The 22,189-nt window shown below is 34.8% G+C and overlaps 1 protein-coding gene across 1 annotated transcript; it reads left to right on the top strand.

Moving 5' to 3' along the window:
- The first annotated feature begins 9,017 nt into the window (after positions 1-9,017).
- On the top strand, positions 9,018-9,617 carry LOC143584484 (uncharacterized). Its single transcript, XM_077066528.1, has one exon. It carries the CDS (start codon positions 9,018-9,020, stop codon positions 9,615-9,617), a length of 600 nt encoding a protein of 199 aa, XP_076922643.1.
- The last annotated feature ends 12,572 nt before the right edge of the window (positions 9,618-22,189 follow it).

The raw sequence follows: 22,189 nt of genomic DNA, 5'->3' as shown, positions 1-22,189 counted from the left end.
AACGACGCCTGGAGCGCACGATGATTCGGGTATAGTTCGAGGCAGGCTGGCCAGACCAGCTGACAATCCGTCTGTTGTTGGCTATATACCGAATCCTTAAGATAAGTGGCAGACGTGTCACACAAACGGTTTATAACATTTTCATGTTATCTAAGGTTTATAACACTTTCGTGTTATCTAAAGTCTTGGCATAATCATGCCCATGCGTTTGGGACCTTCCCCAGTTTTATCTCAAGCTTAGACATTTTCATGTCTCTTAAGTAAAGGCCTAGTCGCCAGTTAATGGGCCTTGTCGCCAGAATTGTCTAACTTTGTTTCGACAGATTGCTAAGAATGTTACTAAGTTGTTTTTAACTTAACAAAATCCCAGAAGCTTGATACTTAAAAAGATCAACGATTGGGGACATCACATGTAAGCCCATTAGATTTATGAATGATCTCCACAAATTTACTCTTTACATTTAGTTTTATCATTCGATTTATACTTCAAAATATAATCTTTTGGTTTGATTGTGATAACTCACACAAGGCGTAAGGATACATTATCCTTAAGATATTTGTTATCAGTTCCTGATAATCCTTTTTGTGTTCTCTAAAAACTTATAATCATTAAAACATTTCTTGATCAGGATTCATTATTCTCAAAATGGTAAAAATATTTTGGAACCATGTTTGCAAAATATATTATCCTCGACATAAGTTATTTCAGAAAATTAAAAGACATCTAATATTCCAACTAAAAATTACAAGTTATTGAACACAATACTTAAAGCCAAAAGATTATATCATTGCTAATCATAAAGTGCAGGAAACTAGAAAGGCAATACCCGGGTTTCGTCTTGAAAAGCCAAGATCCCTCCACCCAAATATTGCCGGATGTTCAAAAAGTCAAGATAACATGGGCTTCGTCTTGGAAAGTCAAGATCCCTCCACCCATGTATCCTAATATCCTAAGCATACTATTGTTCAAGATAGAAAAAAGTAAATTATTCGACAAGCCATTACAACCCAACTTCAAACCACAAACAAACACATAAAAAATTGGGCTCAAGCCTTTTCTTTACCGCTTTCATCGCCCAATTGCACCTCACCACCAACCGCCTTCACTGCTTCCTTGATAGCCACCTCCACAGCCTCTTTGGCAGCCTTCCCCGCTCCACTAGGACCAGCATCCTCCACCTTCCCCCCACCAAGCTCAGCCAGTATCTTCTCCCAACCAGCTACATCCCAGAAAGGAGTGTCCAGACCAGCATCCTTCGCCTCTTTAGCCATCTTAAGCCGGGACTGGAATACAGAAACAACAGCAGACTTCTTCGCCCCCTCCATAGCATCATAAACTTTTATCATACTTTCCGCCTCTTGATGAACCAACTCCTTCTTGACCAGTGACAACTTCAGCTTCAGGTCATCTACCTCTTTGGTCTTCTTATCAAGAAGACTGGTCTTTGTCATCCCCATCTTCATCAGTTCAAAGATACGAGTATGGGCTTCGTGGAGTTCAAGGCTCATGGCGGCAAACCGGGAGGAAAGATACTCAAGGCCCTATAAGGATAAAGAATCCCCAGTATAAGTTATTCTCAGGATATGAGGAATCATGACAAATGAAGAAGATACCTGCTGAGTCTTATTCATGGCATCATGGAAATAAACATCGTGCACGGGAACGGATTCGCTGGTCTCCTGGCTCTTCCGTTTCTTGGAACCTTTCGCTCGGCTACTCTCTGGACGCGGGATAGAGCTGGATATGGGTTCTTTCTTAATAGCACTCCGGGTGGACACCATGCTTTCAATATCTTCAAGGGCAAAAGCAGAAGCAGACTTGCCTACAAATGCCCAGGTTAGTATCCCTGATCCGGATCATATTTACACTAACATCTCAAGTGTTTCTTACCAGACATAACGGAACTGGATGACAGAGATGGTTCTGGAAGGCTTGACTGAAGAAAAAATGTTCTCTCTTCCTCGTCAAGAAGAAAGAAGGAGGCAAGCTTATCCTCGGTCTCTCTTGTGGGGGGAGCGATCTCAAAAAACTTCAAAGCTGCAAAATATAAAAGAAAACACATCAGTCACAAAAGATGTCGGTGTATATTCAAGATACAGTATCCTACTTTTGGAAACCCAAAGATAAGGAAGACTATTGTGCTTTGGAAGAATCTCTTCTAACAAAGAAAAATTGTCTCTTCCACTGATCATTATTCTAGGTATTTTTCAAGACTATTGGAGACTGACCATATTTGATCTTAAGGAGATATCTTGAAGACCCATGGCTACGAAGGTCGTATACAGAAGCAAGCTCCGAGAGAGTAAAGTCAAGAGCGTGGTAGGCGATTAGTCTCTCCAAAACAAGCAAAGTACTCCAAACCATGGGCATGGTTTGGGCATAACTAAGACCAGTTCTAAGAAAGAACTCAGTGGTGAAGGCAGGAAATGGGTAAGAAAAACCGATTTTAAATGGCAAAAACGGAAAGCAAATCCAGGTTCTAGAAACAAAATCGGAAGATAAAGCGGCATCAAAAGGCCGGAAAACAGTTCCAATAGGAAAGCAACCCCGAGATCGAAGGTTCGTGATATCGGCATCACCAAAAGTGCATATCTCGTTCGCAGGACTTGCAAGGAGATTCTGACATACGAAATCCTCGATACCGGAAGGAGAAAGTTTCGGACTCATGGTTTCGTTAAGATAAGAAGAAGAAAGGAGTTACCTGGAGAGAGGAGGAAGATGAGATGAATATTATTTATCCGGGTAATTATAAGGACAAACTAGGGTTTGGCAGATCATCATGACGGCTGACACGTGTATCAAAGATCCACCGCAAAAATGGGGGTTCAAAATTCAAAATTCAAAAATTTTACAGCTGTAATCCTTATCTACAGCTGTTAAAATTTGGGAACAATTGTTAGGGCACGGATTTTCAGTATCCTCAGCAAAGGTTATGTTCAGAGCAGATTCAGGATGCGGTATCCTCCAAGGTAACAGGTATCCTAATTACATTATATAACTAACACTATCTTTGCTACTTTCCATGTTTACCAGATCAATGACGGTTGTTTGATCACCCGAAGACTCACACCCACTGTTATTAGAACGTGGCCAATAAGAAAATGTGCTGATTAACAGATTTAACGGCTAATTGGAATCATTCCAAAGTTTTCTAAATTATAGGCCATATTGTTAGCTTTTTATTTTTGTATAAATATAGCTCAAAACCGGATCATAACACACACTCTAGACACACGAGACTTACTAGTACTCGCATTCTCTGTAATCACGATCAAGCTTGAGCTCCACCATTGTAATCACCTTTGTTATTAATAAACCGGTGGTGATAGTTTTCACCGCCCGGGGTTTTTTGCTTGTTATCCTAAGGATAACGGGTTTTTTCCTCGCAACAAATCCTTGTGTTCAAGCACTTTTACTTTCATTTTATACAACCACCTAGTCCCGATTACTAATTTGGTTACGAAATTACCATTGTCAATTTTTGACCAAAACAGTTTTCAACAGTCTTAAGTTGTTCCCCAGCATCAGTGCGAGTCACAGGAATATGAGGACCTTGTTCAAAACATCTCATTAGGTCAGTTTCAGTCAATGAGATGTAGTTCATGAACCTCCATTTGAAGTCGGCAAAGTTGTCATCTAAGGTCATAAACTTAGGAGGCTTCTGAGGGGTTCCCCCTTGGTTTTCCAATAGCAAATAACCCTTTAACAACTCAGAATCAGTGCTCGTCATGGTCTCAGCAGTCTCAAACACTTAACAAACCTTAAGAAAACTTAAATTTTAAGACAGTCAACTTTTTCGCGCGAAACAGCTTTCAAGCGAAGCGAAAAAGATGTTTCAAGCGAAGCGAAAAAGTTAAGCAAGCGAAGCGAAAAAGATGTTTCAAGTGAAACGAAAAAGTTAAGCAAGCGAAGCGAAAAAGTGAACAGTAAAGCGAAGCGAAAAAATTCCAAGCGAACCGAAAAAAGGTTCAAGCGAAGCAAAAAAATTTAAAGCTTCCAGAAGCAATCTTTCTCAGGATCTGTTCCACCTAACTTGTCAGTACAAGGTCAAAGGTTGGTACATTGATTTTGATGCCATGAGAAGCGAAATTCTTAACTTGTTAATTTTAACACTTTTCAACAACCCGTAACTCCAAAATTTATCACTTTTAAGCCTAAAACCTTTTTGATCTAGAACTTGAACACTTGTTATCTTCACCGAGAACACTTTCTAAGACATTTTATGAACTTAAAGCCGAATCTTTTTGTAGTTTTCTTGTTTTTGTTGTTTTTGTGATTTTCTTGTCAAGGACACTTGTTTTCTTCTTCTCAAGATCAAAACCAAAGGTTGTGATCCAAAACCCTCAACTAGTGAGCCGAAGCTCTGATACCAATTGTAGGTCCCAAGGCGGGTGAATTTAACAATAATCTTGGATCAACCGAGCTTAATGCTAGCGGAAGTCACACTAAGCCACTTAAGCGGTCTCGGATCTTGAGATGTTATTTTCAGGTGGTTTGAGAGAGAGAGAAAACCAAAAGATATGTGTGTTGGGAGAATTAGGCAAAAAGTTTCTTTTGATTTACAATCAACAACTACCTTCTCTCATGGCATGCTTCCTATTTATAGGGAAGCATGCATGAGAAGTAAGTCACATCAAATGCCCAATGGGCTTTACAACATTATTTCTCATGGGCCTATTACATATTAAATAACCAAAATGGCCCATTACATAAAAACCAATACAAAAGACTAATATAAACAAAATGGGACTAACAAATACTGACTTCACTAATCGAACTGAACCGAACCAATCAGATGTGTTATCAGGTGAGTTGAATCAGACGTTGTGACTAAGATAATTTCTTTTGGTATTAGTTACCAAGTTTGACCAATTTCAACTAAAAAGATGGTCCCCATGGTTTCAAAATTATCTCTATATCAAGGCGCCATACAACTTCTTGCGTTGTGATGGCCCATTTTTGTATCTGGTCTCTTTGTCTTTATAACTACTTATGCTCATGTTTTTCAATTGTTTGGTTTCAGTATCGCAGGTGATGCTATTATTAAACTAATATTCTTAAGTGTAACATACTAATCATTACTCAGAGATGCCGACAAGCTAGGGATCCATGTCAAACCTTACCCAGAAAATGGAACATCATCACTTTGTAATTTTTTTTGCATATTGTATATTGGAAGAGGTAGTTAAAAGTTAACAATATGCTTAATTAGAAGTGTTTTTTAGATATACTGGTATTGGATGACCTCGGATGAGCTAATAGACTGCCTAGCTTAAAGTGGCACTTCTAATTCTTGAATGCGCTTAAGGTACTTTTCTTTTGTATCATACAATCATTCAGTTGTAATATGTGTACAATACATTCATCTTAAATAAGATTTGTTATGTTTTTTTTTCTTTTGTTATAGGAGTGGCATAGGCACCCCCCCCCCCCCTTTTTTTCCCTTTCTTTTGCTATAGGAGCATAATCATCTTAGAAGTGACAACATTTTGATTGGAGGTATTTAGTTACATTTATAACATAATGTTTGCTAAGCTGTTTTAGATTATCTTTTGCCTATATACTATGACAATCAATTTTAACAAAATATATCTAGAAAATCCTTTAAAGTACCCTTTCAAATTGATCTGCAAACTTTGACTCAACTGATAATTAAATTGTAGCAAGTTATTACAACAAATTTATGTAATATCTCGTGCAATCTGTAATATTTGCAAGTTATTACGTTATGGTTTGTTTCAAAATTATTCGGGATCAATAACAAGACCTGATATTTCATGAAACAATTTATGAAACTTCGATGATAATTCATAAAGAATGCAAGTTACTAACTTACTATGACTCCATTGATAGTTCATACGGGTCATTAATTGAGTGAGAGCACTACACATATTGTTTCTAATCAAATTGTTAAGAAAAGGGGCATTTTCGGTAATAATTCTTTAGCTTAAATTGAAGCTACAATTATAGTAGTTGTTAATACGAATAAGAGAGACTCTATGGGTAGAGGAATACATAGAGTTGACCATAGTAAAATAAGAAATGAAAAGACTTCATTGAAATTGTTCGTTTGAAAATTTCTTGAAAAGCTAATCATATAGGTTCATCTCTCCATCAAAAGAATAGAGCATTATGCTCATTTATGTAGTAATGATAATAATGTGTTGTGTATAAATTGGATCCATGAAATTTTTCTCTATAATGATAGTAATTGTGGTATGTATATTGTTTAAATTTTCACTTTACATCACACATTGTAATATAACAAGGTTAATTTCTATCAAAAGTTACACGTCTAACATGTAAAGTTTGTTTTTATATTTATAGATACACACGCTTCAATTTGTAATTATTATCTTTTATTATATATCTAGCACTTATAAAATTTATATTTAATCAACTCGTGTAGTACACGGGTACCTAACCTAGTATATATATATATAATTAATCAGATCTGCAGCAATTGACCATACAATGCACAAAATTACTATTCTCAAATTGACCGGGCGATGGAGTGAAACGTAAGGGATGAAACGTCATGAGCGTTTTTTCTAAGCGATGAAACCCTAATTTTTTTAACTTTGTATTAAAGAAGAAAAAAAAACTCAGAACCCGAGACCATTTGTTTATAAAGAAAAGGAAAAGTCTTAACCACTAGAACCCTTGTCCATTTTTGTATATGGGTTTAGTGAAGTCCTAGGCTTGGATGTTTAGAAGGCTCGGGTAGAAGCCCGTTTAAATTTATAATCCCTAATCGTGTCCTATTTATATCCGGCCTAGGCCTATGCATTGTCAACTTGTGCATTGAAATAAAATAAAATCCCTAGTTGCTAATAATAGATGTAGGTCCATCGACCAAACCACCATAAATTCTCGTATTCATGTTTCTTTATATTTTCTCGTTTATTACTGAATTTTTTTTAAATGGGAAAATTGATAGGTATAAAATGGTTTTTAGGAGAGAGAAAGGTTGATGATGATATATAGGAGATTCGTCATTTGAAATGGCAGATGTCATACTAAATATAGGCCTTGTCAGTTTTTGTCTAGTGATGTGGACGAGACACATGTGTTCCGCCATTTGAAATGACGGATCTTGAATATTTTATTCGTGTTCCGCCATTTCAAATGGCGGATGTCAGTTTACACCTGACCGGCAGCCACCTAACTTACCCCTATATGTCAAAAATATTTTTGATTGACATCCGCCATTTCAAATGGTGGATGTGAATAGTGATTTCGTACTTGACATGACAACTCTCCTTTATTTTTTACATATTTTAAGTTTATTTTACGTTGAAGGCCGAATCGGGCAAAGTTGCCAAACACGAGAAAGCCTGTTTAGAAAATCAACACGTGTTTCTCCCTTTTGCTTTTGATACATTTGGGTTTCTGGCCCCAGAGGCCGTGAATTTTCTAAACAGGGTTCAACGTGTCGTTCATGGTACTTTGTCGTCTCCTACGACCCAACGCTTTGTTTTTAGTAGAATTGGTTTTGCTATTCAAAAGGGGGTTGCGGCGCAGCTTGTTGCCCGTTTGTCTGCCACTTTATTGGAATCGTTTTGATTTTAATGATAAATTAAGCATTATTTAAAAACCCTCATACTTGGTGGTGCGTTTGTAAAGTTAGGAACGGAGCACTCTTCAACCATAGAAAACCTTACCTAAACATATTGTCGAATACATTATGTTTTCAGATTGCAAAGATTGGTTTAAATTTCACTTTTAGTTTGGTTCCTTCTATGTATGAACCATATACGGAAATTCTTTTGAGTCAATGCTAGCTCTATTTTTTTAAGAATTTTTTTTAAAATGGGAAAATTGATAGGTATAAAATGGGAAAATTGATAGGTATAAAGTTTTTAAATGTAAAATAAACTTTAAAAAATATGTAAAATTAAAGATAAAGGAGAGTTGTCATGTCAAGTACGAAATCATTGTTCACATCCGCCATTTGAAATGGCAGATGTCTGTGAAATATAATAAAATACATAAAATGTGGGTCATAGGAAAGTACGCGTACTGTTCACATCCGCCATTTGAAATGGCGGATGTCAATCAAAAATATTTTTGACACATAGGGGTAAGCTAGGTAGCCGCCGATCAGCTGTAAAATGACATTCGCCATTTGAAATGGCGGAACACGAATAAAATATTCAAGATCCGCCATTTCAAATGGCGGAACACATGTGTCTCGTCCATATCACCAGACAAAAACTGACAAGGCCTATATTTAATATGGCATCCGCCGTTTCAAATGGCGGATCTCCTATATACCATCGCCAATCTTTCTCTCTCCTAAAAACCATATACCTATCAATTTTCCCATTTTAAAATAAAATTCGTTTATTACTGCATGTTCATTGTGAATCGGTTATTCCACTACGACACTTTGTTCGCAACAAATGGTATCATGTCTTCCAGCTCATTAATTTTTTTTCTAAAAGGTCGTATATCAGTCCTTTTGTCTCATTCTCAAAACAAGTCGCAAAAATAGGGTTTTGGAAACGACTCAGCCAATGGGTTTTGTCGTTCAATCAAAAAGAAACAAAGGTATCGGTTGCTTAAATTTATTTTGGTAGTCGCCGTGTTTTCAGCCATTGCCGCCAGCTTGTCCGTTGTTTCTTTTAAGAACCCCATCGTCTACCCATGTCAACCATAGCCGGATTCAGTAGCCGGTTTTCTCAGCCAGCATCATTTGCACAATTATAGGGACTAGTAACAAATATGAGTATGTCAAGATCACCAGTTTTCTTTTTCTTTTTTTTTTCTTTTTTTTTTACCTGAAACGAACATCATCAATATAACCTCCATTTCGGGAATATGTACTTATTATTATATATAAGTTTGTTTATATAAATACCTATATTCAAAAAATAACCTTTGATGATAAAATCATAAAAGTATAAAACATCAAAGTATCAAACAGAAAAACCTAACAAATCTCTTATTCATCTCTAGGGTTTCGTAGTCTTCTTCACGTACGTCTTTCTCATCTATCAAAATCTTGTTTCCAATGGCTGATTCCAAGTTAAGTTTGAAGCTTATAATAGACAAAAAGGGACAACGAGTCTTGTTTGCAGAAGCTAATAAGGATCTCATTGATTTCCTGTTTAGTCTCCTGGTTTTACCAGTCGGCAGTATCATCAAACTCTTAGACAATCGTGAAGTAGTTGGTGGCTTAGCTAAGCTTTACCAAAGCGTCTCGGATCTTAAGGATGATTACATACAGCCTAACCAGAATAAGAACGTCCTCCTAAACCCTAAATCTTTGCTTCCATTCTCCTCTTCTCACATATCTCTGCTGGTGCCTACTGATCAAGCATTATCATCACCTACCCCGACCGACTCCAAAACAGTTTTCTATACTTGTGAGGAATGCGACAAGGGTTGTTTTTCTACTTCGTATTGTACGTCATGTCCGTATTGTGAATTTAGAATGCGAGACATTGATGACAGGTATGTTTTGAAGTCTGAAGCAGATGCAAAGGGAGGAGGGTTTGTTAAGGGATCGGTGACGTATATGGTTATGGATGACCTTAGTGTTTCTTCCATGCCTACAATCGCTAACATCGCTTTGCTCAACAAGTTTAACATCAAGGATTGGGAGCATTAGAGGAAAAGGTTGTTCATATTGGCATGAATGAGGTACGTACTTTGATTAATTTCCTTGTTTGGTGAAGTTTATTATTTTTAATTTAAGATAGAGATTCATGACTTGGTAAAGACTAAAGAGACAAATACTGTGATCTCTTTTAAACATGCATTAAATGCACCATCTTATCTTATCTTATTTTACTATACCATTAAAGCAAAATAAGCCATATGGCCTTCAACTAGTATGTCCACATAGGCTTTCAAGTCATTCGGTTTCCTTCTATAAAATTGTCACATAATTCACTAATTAATGTTTTATAGAATCATAACATCACTAATTAATGTTTTCAAAAATCATAACCAACTATTTCCTTTCAAATGATTTAAAATAAAATTGGCTACAATTAATTATTTATAACTGAGTTTGTGTTCCCTTTTTTAATATGACTAATATTTTAACAATTCTATGATTTGTATATTTATATAGTTTTTCATTCACATTGTTTATACATATTTTTTCTACATCTTGTGGTTTTGCAGAGAACAAGGTATTATGATATCCATATATACATAACGTTTGAAATATTTTCCACCCGTGTAAAACACGGGCCACTATCCTAGTGTGTGTGTGTGTGTCTTGCTTCTAGGCTCTAGCAGAGTTCTTATGCAAGATTATTTTTATATGGAAATTGTTACAAACCGACCCTATCACATGAATACTTGAAACGCTTGTCAAATGATGTAGGGCTTGGAACCGGTGAATAATTCATTGAAGTCTAAGACTGTGCTGACAGATGTATTCCTTCGCGGTGTGAATATTGTTGAAGATGAAAATGACTTATGGTAAGTGATGACTGTGGTTTAAGTCCACAGCTTACGAGTTTTCCTTTTGGTTGATAAATATTCTCAGAATCTCAACTTTGGTCTTGAATATGATTTTATTTTATTTCAATCTCAAATATGGTCATGAATGTGAGTTTGTCTTATCTAAATCTTAGCTTTTGCTTTTGTGATGAAAAAAATATAATTTTATTGGATGACACACCTAGGCCATCTTTAGACCATCATCTGTTAGGAGGCTTTGCCCATTCACATCATCGCCACGTAAGAAATTAGATTTTGAAGGCCCTGTTTACAATGTTCTGTCGTGGTTTGTTGCCTCATCTACTTATTATATTAAAGCAAGATGTATCTCGGATATTTGGCTCTTTACTATTGGTCCATTCTCATTATTTCTATAAATATCAAGCCATCTTATAATTTCTTTATAATAAAATAATTCAAAATAATATAATAATTACCATACCAATTAATAAGAACCCGTTTTTTACTTGTGTTTTAATCCGTTATTAAATGATAATTTAAATAGTTGACCGGCCAAATGTTTTGAAAATCCAAATAAATATAATTATTGTTATTTAATGTTAGTGATAATTACATGTTTTAAAAAAGGAAAATTGGATTTTAATAATCTCAACTTTCAGTTATTGGCCGATAATAATCCCAACTTAGTTTATTCCCACCAGTGGTCCTAAATTTAAAAAAATTGGCTCTCAATGGTCCCCCGTTAAAAAAACTAACAGCGTTAAGTTTTTTCCGAATTTCAAACTAATTTTTAGGGTTTTTAATCGAAAGAAGGATACGAATCAATTTATGTAAAACTTAGCTCGAAACGATACTCCAAACAACTTAATTTTTGTTAATTTGAAGTTAAAACACCCGATTTGAAACACTAATCAAGCCATTTGAAACACTAATCAAGCCATTTGAAGCATCATTCCGAGCTAAGTTTTACGTTAATCAACTCGTATCCTCCTTCCGATCAAAAGGCCTAAAAAATCAGTTTCAAATTCAGAAAAAACGCCATTAGGTTTTTTTTAACAGGGGATCATTAAGAACCAACTTCTTTAAATTTGGGACTACTGGTGGGAATAAACTAAGGTGAGCTTATTATCGGCCAATAACAGAAAGTTGGGATTATTAAAATTCAATTTTCCTTTAAAAAACTGTTATTAATTGATTTCACTTATGATTAACTTATTATTTTCTTACTAATACTCTAAACTCTTATCTATACTTTGTTAATCTTTGTCATTGTTTCTTTAAATCTAATCTTTTGTATAAAATTTACACTATGCTCGGTTACTAAACAAAAAAATCTTGGGTAATTAAAAGGTGATTAGCACCCACCTCTAACTTTATATTATAAACTGGTATTATTTTAACAATGATCATTTAAAATATACATGTTTTTCGGTGTTAACTAAGGATCAGTTTATTTTTTATGGTGACCAAACTATAAAACTTAATAAACAATGACCAATAATTTTGGAAACAGTTAATCTAAAGTTAATGAAATGATTTCAATTAACTTTCAGTTATTTCAAAATTTTAAAATCACTCAACCATATTTATAATTTTGGAAGAAATTAACAAGTAGTTGTAAAATAGTTTGAATCTTCTTTTAAATAGCAAATTACTAAAATCTTGGTCAATATAAGCTACATATATATACCTTAATTAGAACGTACATTTTGACTATAAAGCATATACATTCTGAAATTAGTATTGTGTCAGGCTGATTTTATGCATTACTCAAATGTACTATTATGTTTATATAAATCCTTAATTTGTAATTAAGCAAATTAACAAAAATATAACACGCTCCCGAGCCTATATAACAATCCAATAATTAGCACAACAGATTTTTCACAACAACTTGTTTTCTTTGATCTATATGTGAAGCAACCGTTGTGTGTTATTGTAAGTAATCGCTCCTGTATCAATTTCACATGCATGTAATTACTTACTTTCATTATCATATGTTTTCATTTTTGATTTAAAGACTGTTATATTCATCATTTACAAGAAAATGGATCTACAAAAGATAACCATGTCGAATGAGCTTGATGTTTTTAGAAATGAATGTGTATTAAAGGTTCGTGTTTTGAAGTTATGGCTTTTAAAGGACAACAAACCCAATGAGGACTGATCCATTGAGATGATTCTAATTGATGAGATGGTAATTTATTACTAGCCCATAACTTTTTTTTAATTTTGTGTATGGTTTCTTTATTTTGATACAAACAATCAAATGTATGAGTGTTTTATACTCATGCTCATACACTTTTTATATTTCCATTGTGTGTAAAACAGGAAAACCGGATCCAAGACAATAATGAGGACTGATCCATTGAGATGATTCTAATTGATGAGATGGTAATTTATTACTAGCCCATAACTTTTTTTTAATTTTGTGTATGGTTTCTTTATTTTGATACAAACAATCAAATGTATGAGTGTTTTATACTCATGCTCATACACTTTTTATATTTCCATTGTGTGTAAAACAGGAAAACCGGATCCAAGACAATGTCATCAAGCAATTCATTGTAAGGCTTGATGCATTCTTGAGAGAAGATGCAGATTTAATTTTTAGGAAGCTGTCTTTGAAGGCAAATTTTCTAATTAAATACATTGAAAATCCTCATAAGGTATCCTTTAAATAATGATTACCTTTACATTACACATAATACCAATACACATTATGTTTATTAATTATCATATTACAGGAAAGGCTTACGTATCTAATTGATTTGATTCCAATGTTTCAAGGCTAAAGTGATTATATCTTTGAGATTGCTGAATACAAGAAAAGGTATATTATATTGAACCTAACCATTACAAGTTTTCTAAGTTTTAGTTTTTTGTATTTCTTAATGTAATAACTATATTTTTATTTATTTTCAAATTGATGTGTGAATTGTTTGCTTACATAATACAAGATAGGACACACTTGCTTATTTATTTTACATGGTAGAAGACTATATCAACAATTTGTGGTCGATGCTTACATAATGATAGAGAGCAAGATCTGATAATGAGAAATTGATAATGAATTGTAACTTTGAGCAAGATGTATGTATTTTCTTCGTTTAAAGTAGTAAAGCAACAGTTTGAAGACGTTAATTGTTTAAATTTATTTCTTCAATATATATTTGTTGACTTTTATTTACTTTATGTTTAGTTCTTTTTTTTTTGTGACGGATTATGTCTTTGGTATGCTTCTTATTGCAACACATTTATTTGATGTTATGAGAATAAACGTCTGTCTTTTATTAAACTTTATTTATCAATATTGTTTGATGTATTTTTTTTTTCCATTCATAGTAAAAAGAATTTTAGAAATTAACTAAACTGTATACTAATATATAGATTATTTTAATATGTTATTGTGGAATACATATTTTTATTATATATTTTGATGCTTAGTATTTTTAATTTAATTTGACAGACATAATTAACTGTTTGGATTATAGGTTTGTTACGTTTTTTAAAATAATACATAATTTATATTAATTTTAATTAATCTCTTTAATAATTTATGGTTATTTGACCTAAGGGTTATTTCACTTTTTAGAATGTGCTCCCTCTCTTCCCAATTTTGGTCAAAATACAAGGTTCTTATATTAACAAAAACATGAGGTTAACCGTCGGATGTCAATCGATCATCTGATATGGGCAAATCAAAAAATTTGCAGAATGGTTGTTAGACGTAGGTGAAGGAAAACTTGGGGTCAAAATGATGGTGAAGGCATTATAGAGATTCAAGACGATCTCTTAATTGATGATTCATCATGTCCAATTTCTGATTTTATTGATTTTGTATATCCTTCAATCTTAGAAACTAATAATGATCTTAATTATTTTCAAGAGATGGTCATATTTGTACCTTTAAATGAGGTTGTGCAAGACATTAATGATCGATTTTTTGCGTACATACCATGTTACTCTCCAAATAATTATTACAAAATTTGTTGTTTTAAATTTTATATGTTTATTGGATGATTTCTATATTTCTACCCGTGACGGCCACGGGTTAATAACCTAGTTATATATATGTGTGTGTGTGTGTGTGTGAGAGAGAGAGAGAGAGAAAAGTTGGATAGCCCAACACCCCCCCCCCCCCCACCCACCCACCCCCTTTGCCGCCTCTCTGAAGTCGCCCCTTGGCGGTGTTCCGAGGGAATACCGCCCATAGAGGAGAGGATGGTCTTAGGATGGTGGCAATGGAGCTCTGCAGATAATCCGTACCCTGCGGGACTGGTGATAACACCGCCTCGTGCCCAGAGGTAACAAGAAAAAGTTGTCGAAGGTCTTAGGACTCCCCGGTCACTATTCCGACATTCATCCTTTTTTTTATTTTTACAAACTAACCTAAGAGTGATTAAAGACAAATAATATATGGTTTTATTCATTTTGTTATTATATTCTGGTGATGTTGATTGCCGAGTATTGTTTAATTTGAAACATAACATTTGATTTGTTTGAATATGAAACGATCGAAATAAATATAAAAGAAAGAAATTAAATGAAAACCCTATAATATCGACTCCTCGTTTCCCTCATGCAGATGTTACTCATTTTTGCAAATCCATTTAACCTTCTCCACGTCCTTCACGTACAATTCCCATTACCATATATAATCCGCTTTTGATACTCATCAATGTCGTCGTCTTCTTCTTCTTCTTCAAAGGTAAGTTTGAAGCTTTTAATAGATAAAAGGGGACAACGAGTGGTGTTTGCAGAAGCCGGCAAGGATTTCATTGATTTTCTGTTTAGTCTCCTGGTTTTACCAGTCGGCAGTGTCATCAAACTCCTAGACAATCGAGACATGATAGGTACCTTGGCTAAGCTTTATCAAAGCGTCTCAGATCTTAACGATGATTACATACAGTCGAACCAGAATAAAGATGTCCTTTTAAACCCTAAAGCTTCGTTTCCTTTCTTCTCTCCCCAAGTCCCTCTGCTGCCTACTGAAGCATTTTCATCACAATCTTCTGCTTCGAACTCTGCAGCCGGTCTTTATAGTTGTAGGTCATGCAACAGCGGTTGTTTTTTCACTTCGGTTCGTGTATGTCAGTATTGTGGCCGTTCAATGTCCAGTACCATTGATGATAGGTATGTTTTGAAGTCTGAAGCAGATGCAAAGGGAGGAGGATTTGTAAAGGGATTGGTCGCATACATGGTTATGGATGACCTTAGTGTTTCTCCCATGTCTACGATTGATAACATCACTTTTCTTAACAAGTTCAACATCAAGGATTTGGGTGCGTTAGAGGGAAAGGTTGTTCATATCGGCATGAATGAGGTAAATTTATTTTATGATATTGTTCCAAGTCTTATGCCACCTTAACCAGGGCTAGCTGTCTCTGAGAACAACTAGGACTTTATTGACCCTGTACGAGTAAAACAAATGGGCTATGTTAGTATAAACTCGTGTGTGTGTGTGTATAAGTAATAGAACAATAAGTGTGATAACATATTTACATACAAACTTGTTATTTAAGCTAAAATTTCAAATAATCACCCATATCAAGTGCATTTTAAACGAATAAACCTAATCTAGTAAAAATTTGTATTCTTGTTTATTGTTTGGAGAAGGTTGTACCATCGGCATGATAACTTGTATTCATGACAAAATAAAAAAATTGAAAAATAAATCAGATAATGAGGTGGACCAATGATAGCTTGCCAAGGGTACCAGTCTTGAATTACTAGTATTATTGTTGTTCACGTTTTGTTTTGTTTAGTTATAGAATTGTTTGAAGGACAGATCTTTCTTATTTTGTTTTGTTTAGTTATAGAATTGTTTGGGGCAGATTTTTCATATTTTGGCCAGGCAAAAACCAACATGATAAGAATTAATTGTAGGACCCGCCTGGACAGATGGCTGCTGATTATAAACATCATGGGCTCCTGCCGGTTGTGGGCCTTGTGCTGCCGCACAGCCTGCACAGGCCCAAAGTCGGCCCTGCCCATAACCAACTGAGCTACACAGCGGGGACATCATCTTGTGATATGAATGCGTTTTTTTTATCACAATACTTCTTGTTTACGTATTTTTTAAATAAGATAGAGATCCAAGACTAGCTAAAGAAAATATTTTGATCTCTTATAAAATAAATGCATCACATATATATGTCTTACTGCTAGCAGAGTTATAATTCAAGATTATTTTTGTATGGAGAATTGTTATAAACTGCCCTTATAACTTACATGAGTGTTTCAAATGCTTGTCAATTGATGTAGGGCTTGGAACTATTGAAGCATTCATTGAATTCCAAGACTGTGCTGACAGATGTCTTCCTTCGAGATGTGGTTGTTAAAGACGACAATCTGAAAAAAGTCTAGAGTTTATGGTTAGTATGGTTGTGAACTTGTTTAAAACCACATCTTATGAGTTTTGCTTTTGGTTGTGAAATTGAGGGAAAATACATCTTCAGAATTCAATTTGAGGCCTGTACTTTTATCTTGAACTTCACTTTTGTTTTCAATGGGTTGTTTTTCGTATCAAATTCTCAACTTTGGTCATGAATATGATTTTGTATTATTTAAATGAAGTTTTGTTGTGGATGTACTTGAATTTGTCTTCTAAGTTTTGTAATGAAAAGACCACAACTATATATAGCGGATGATCACACCTAGACCATATGATAGAAAATGGCTATTTCACTATTTGGTATTTCGACCATAATGATGACAGGTTTAGCAGGTGAGTGTAAATATAGGCTGTCCTTTGGTCAAAGAAATCAAGTTAGGGCTCCAACTTGATAACGCCTACAACTAAAAAAAGTTGTATATATCATAATTTAGAGGTGCATAAATTGGGTTTTCTAAATACCCGGGTCTGGGTATAAAACCAGGTTCGGGTATGACCGGATATTGGAAAATTGGATATTGGTAATACCCGGGTCCGGTTCTGGTCTGGGTAATGTCTCTAAAAACCATACCTTACGCATCGGGTTCGGGTCGGGTATAGAACTGGGTATTCTAAAACCGGGTATTTGAATGCCCTATTTCCGGAATATTTCGGGTATTTTTCATGTATTTTTCGGGTAATTTCAGGAATAGGTCGGGTATTTGAAAAAACCGGTTTCGGGTATCGGAAAAACCCGGTTCCGGGTATGGAACCGGTTCCGGTTTTCGGGTATTACCGGGTAAAAATCAGGCTCGGTTCCGGGTATAAAAAACCAGTTTCGGGTACTTTTTTCGGGTTCGGTTCCGAATTCGAGTTTTTTGTGCACCTCTATATCATATGAGTTTGTGGAGTTGTGGTTTAGAACTTAAAACATGGGCTTTCTTTTTAATTGATGGGCCCAATCAAATAATTATGTTATAGCATTCTCACTTGTCTCCTAAAAGTATGTGGCTGAATTTTGTAAATTATAAGGTAGGTTGTGACTTATGAAGGGTTGTGAGCGTAAATTATAGGACAAAATGATAAATAGAGAAAATGTAATGATTTTTTGTAAATTCAAGAAAACTTTGTTTAACCCTGTTTATTTTTCAATATTTGTTGAATTGGTTGTAACTATAAAATAAAGAAAACTGTAATGGTAAATGTATAAAAAAGTATTATTTAATCTAACATGAGAAAGAAATTTAGTGTTTTTATATAATATAATTATAAATATATGAATGAGGGACGGGCTAAGAATCCCTTTAACGGTTTAGGAAATAGGGACACGTCACGCATCAGACAAATCCTAAATTTTTAAAGAGTGTTTTAGAAGGGGTGGGTGGAGAAAATATTTACCAAAGTGAGAACTTCGAAAAATATTTATCAAAATAGGTTTTTTTTAACATTTCCCTCTAAATTTTATTAGATAATAATATTTATACAAAAATACATGTGTAACAGAAAAAGAATTGTCTAAAAAACCGGAAAAACTAGAGAGAATTTATGTATAATATCATTGAAGGAGAAAATATTTTGATCTCTTTCATTAAGAAACCAGCCAAAGTTTAAATATTTATGTACACTATAATTGTTAATGCCCATGATGAAAATGTTCAATGTCCGGTGTTATTTTTCAATATCTCCAATCAAATTACTTTTATGTTGCATTTTAACAACTTTTGGTTACTTTTTAAAAACAAATCTAATATTTTCATACACTATTTTATAAGATAAAACTTGTGTAGGTAGTTGAGCTAAGTTGGTGACTAGCGTACGGGACTACGAGCGAGGCCATGGAAAAATATTTATAGATGTAGGAGACAGTGGGTCGTGAACAGGCCCGGCTCCGAAAAAGCAAAAAAAATTTTGAGCCGAATGCGAAAATTTTTTTGGGCCTTAAATAAAAAGAAGTATTTGTTTGGTCTAAACAATTTAATTTTGATATGGGCTTACTTGATTATAATTTAAGTTATGTAAAAAAAGTTTTGTATAAAAATATGATTAAACATGTCTCAAATGAGACTAGAACCCATGACCTTTTGGTTGGGAGTAATACATTTTTGCTACTATACCAAGCTAATGTTTATGCAATTGAGTTTAAACACCAAATATACATATTGTTTTAATAAAAATACATATAAATTTTTTTTTAATTTAGGCCTAGCGGGGTGTCGGGCCTGTGGCCATCGACCACCCAGCCCCCCCATGGGCCGGCCCTGGTCGTGAAGTGCTTCACACGTTCTGCGAACGTGTGCATTATTATTTTAATTATTTATTTCAAAACCTTCTTATTTTGAGTATAAATTTTATAAACTTTGTTAAATTTATTAATATTAGGTATTCTTCAACTATATCATAAAAATATTTGAAGAGGCCGACTCAAAGTGACATAGAAAAAATATACAAGGTGCATCAACAAAGACACAGTTTTCTCAGGATGCTTGGTAGCCTCGATTGCACAAACTGGGATTAGAAAGCCTGCCCATTAGCTTGGCAAAGTCAATATCATCGGGGTGATCACGATGGCCCAACAATTATGCTTGAGGCGATTGCATCATTTGATTTTTGGATATGGCATACGTTTTTTAGGATGCCCGGTGCAAACAATGATATAGCTGTGATAAATGCGTCCCCTATTTTTGACCGCGTCATAGACGGAGTTGCAACCGACACCTCATTTTCCACGAATACGTCAACTACGAATACGAATATTATCTAGTCGACAGTATTTTTTCGGAGTGGGCCACGTTGGTATTTAGCTTTATGTGTCCGACTGACGATAAACGTCAATATTTCAAGAAAAAACATGAGTTGGCCAGAAAGGACATCGAGAGGGCATTCAGGGTATTAAAGAAACGTTGGTCGATCATTAGACAACCGGTTCGTTTTCACTGAATGGATAAGTTAAGAAACATAATGTATACTTGTATTATCTTGCATAATATGATATTGGAGGACTTAGGTAGAGAAATTTGTCAAGGCGAGTACAACGATGCAACAAAGCATCTTTAGAGGGAAACTTGCTAATTTATTAAGAACACGAAGATGGGAAATTGCTAATTTATTAAGAACACGAAGAAGGGAAACGACTTTAAGTCTTCGATCGGATTTGGTTGAGCATCTTTAGAGGAACAAGCAACATGATGGTGACTGCGATGACAAAAAATAGTTGTAATTTTTTTTCGTTTTTATTTATATGTTTTTATATTTAATTTAGTTTGTTTTTTATTATTATTGTATTTTATTTTATTGTGTTGGTTTTTTTGTTTTATGAAAAAAGAAAAAAGAGTTGGGGCTTCAAAGCCTCTCACCATAGAGGGGCATCATAGGTTGGGACCTCAAAGCCCCCAGTGCCCACATGAAGTTGACATGGCATTATAAAGGGGCTTTGATGCCCCCCACTATAGAGAACAACCTTATTGACTATTCAGTAATGTCAAAATGTGTGTGATAATACCAATATTCAATGTCGTTTTTAGCCCTTTACCACCCACCATCACCTCACTCTTCATCGTCATCTTCACCCAAGGATCACCTTGTTGCCTTCATAGCTGTTGTCAGTGAAGGTGTGAATGATACCAAAAAATTGAAATAACCAAACCAAAGCAGATATACGGTTTGATTTTGCATGTAATGAAAACTGAAAATATACTGTTTGGTTTTGCATGTAATGAAAACTGAAAAAGTCAAATTGAATCGAACGTATGGATTTTTATTTTATATAATTTAATAAATAGTGCAACTGAAATATTTATGCCCAAACAGTGGCGTACCCAAAAAATTTTTGCACAGGGGTCGGAAATTTTAGAGGTTGTTATCTATCATTATATTAACCTTTTTTTTGGGTAAGTTTAGCCCGGGTCGTGTTAGGGGTGTGCATAGATCAGGTTTTGGCTCGTATCAAAAGTACTAATTTTGAGTTTTTAAAAACATTTGATTTTGATTCGTTTTTTTTTAGTTTTACCATTTGGGTCTGGCAAACAAAATCTGATCGAAAGATATGAATTTTCATCTAAACTTTAACGCTTAAATATTTTTTTTTATTTATGATTAATTGTTTATGGTACATTTGGGCACAGGGGCGGACCTACGCCCAAGCTACCGGGGGGGGGGGGGGGGTCGGCGACCCCTGTGAAAAAAAAAGTAAATTAGAGTTATATATAAGATAAAATCCCGAACGACCATTTTAAGATTTTGAACATGACCATATTTATTCGTACTCACTTCGCTTAAAACCCGTATTAACTCGAACTTGCCAACCCAACCATTTTGTCAGGCTTAGGCAGGTATAAGAGGTGCATAAAAAACTCGAACCTGGAACCGGTTTTTTTATACCCGGGTTTTTAATACCCGAACCCGTATCCGACCCTACCCGTAGGGTATAGATAATGTATGTATTTCAATACCAAAACCCGTACCCGAACTGGACCTGATTTGTACCCGGTAATACCCGAAAACCGGAACCTGTTCCATACATGGAATCGGGTTTTTCCAATACCCGAAAATAGGTTTTTCAATACCAGATATATACCCGAAATTACCTGAAAAGTATCTGAAAAATACCCGAAAAATACCCCTAAAAGTGCGACACCTTAAAAAATCCAATCTATACCCGAAAAATACACGGAAAAAACCCAAAAATAGAGTTTTTTCAATGCCCAGAAATAGGATATTTAAATACCCGGTTTTATACTCGACCCGTACTCGATACATAGGGTATGGTTTTTAGAGGCAATACCCAGTCCCGAACCCGGTTCTATCCCCGGAACCGGGTATTTGAAAAAGTCACCCGTTGATATTTTATAATCGTTTGTCAGGCTTGGTGACCAAGGAGATATAGGTGCACAAATCAGGTATTAGAAAAACCTAGGTTCGGGTATGGAACCGGGTTCGGGTATGATCGGGTATTGGAAAATCGGGTATTAGTAATACCCGGGTCGGGTATTGAACCGGGTCTTCAATACCTGGGTATTTGAATACCCTATTTTCGGGTATTGAAGAAACCCGTTTTCGGGTATTTGAATATCCTATTTTCGGGTCTTAAAAAACCATTTTTCTGCAGCATTCTTCTGTTAACGGGTCTGCTTCGTTTTTTTTACTCTAACTCCATTTTTTTGCATAAAAACTTCAAAGTTCATTCAAACAAATGTAAACAACTAAGCAAATGATATAAAAAACATATATTTTAAATTGTTGTTTGGTATATCAAAAGGCGTTGCTCAAAATAAGTATTTATATCAAATATGTGCTTAAAAAGATATCTGTTGGAGAACGGCTATAGATCTGTGGGTAACCACACAACCACTGTCAAGTGCCATCCAGACAAATATGTACAAACACTAATATCG

Source organism: Bidens hawaiensis, unplaced genomic scaffold, assembly GCF_021521415.1.
Source record: "Bidens hawaiensis isolate Kalapana, Puna unplaced genomic scaffold, B.hawaiensis_p1.1 tig00033138_1, whole genome shotgun sequence".
NCBI lineage: Eukaryota > Viridiplantae > Streptophyta > Magnoliopsida > Asterales > Asteraceae > Bidens > Bidens hawaiensis.
Note: the sequence above shows the minus strand (reverse complement) of the source record. Positions and strands in the feature narration are given on the sequence as shown.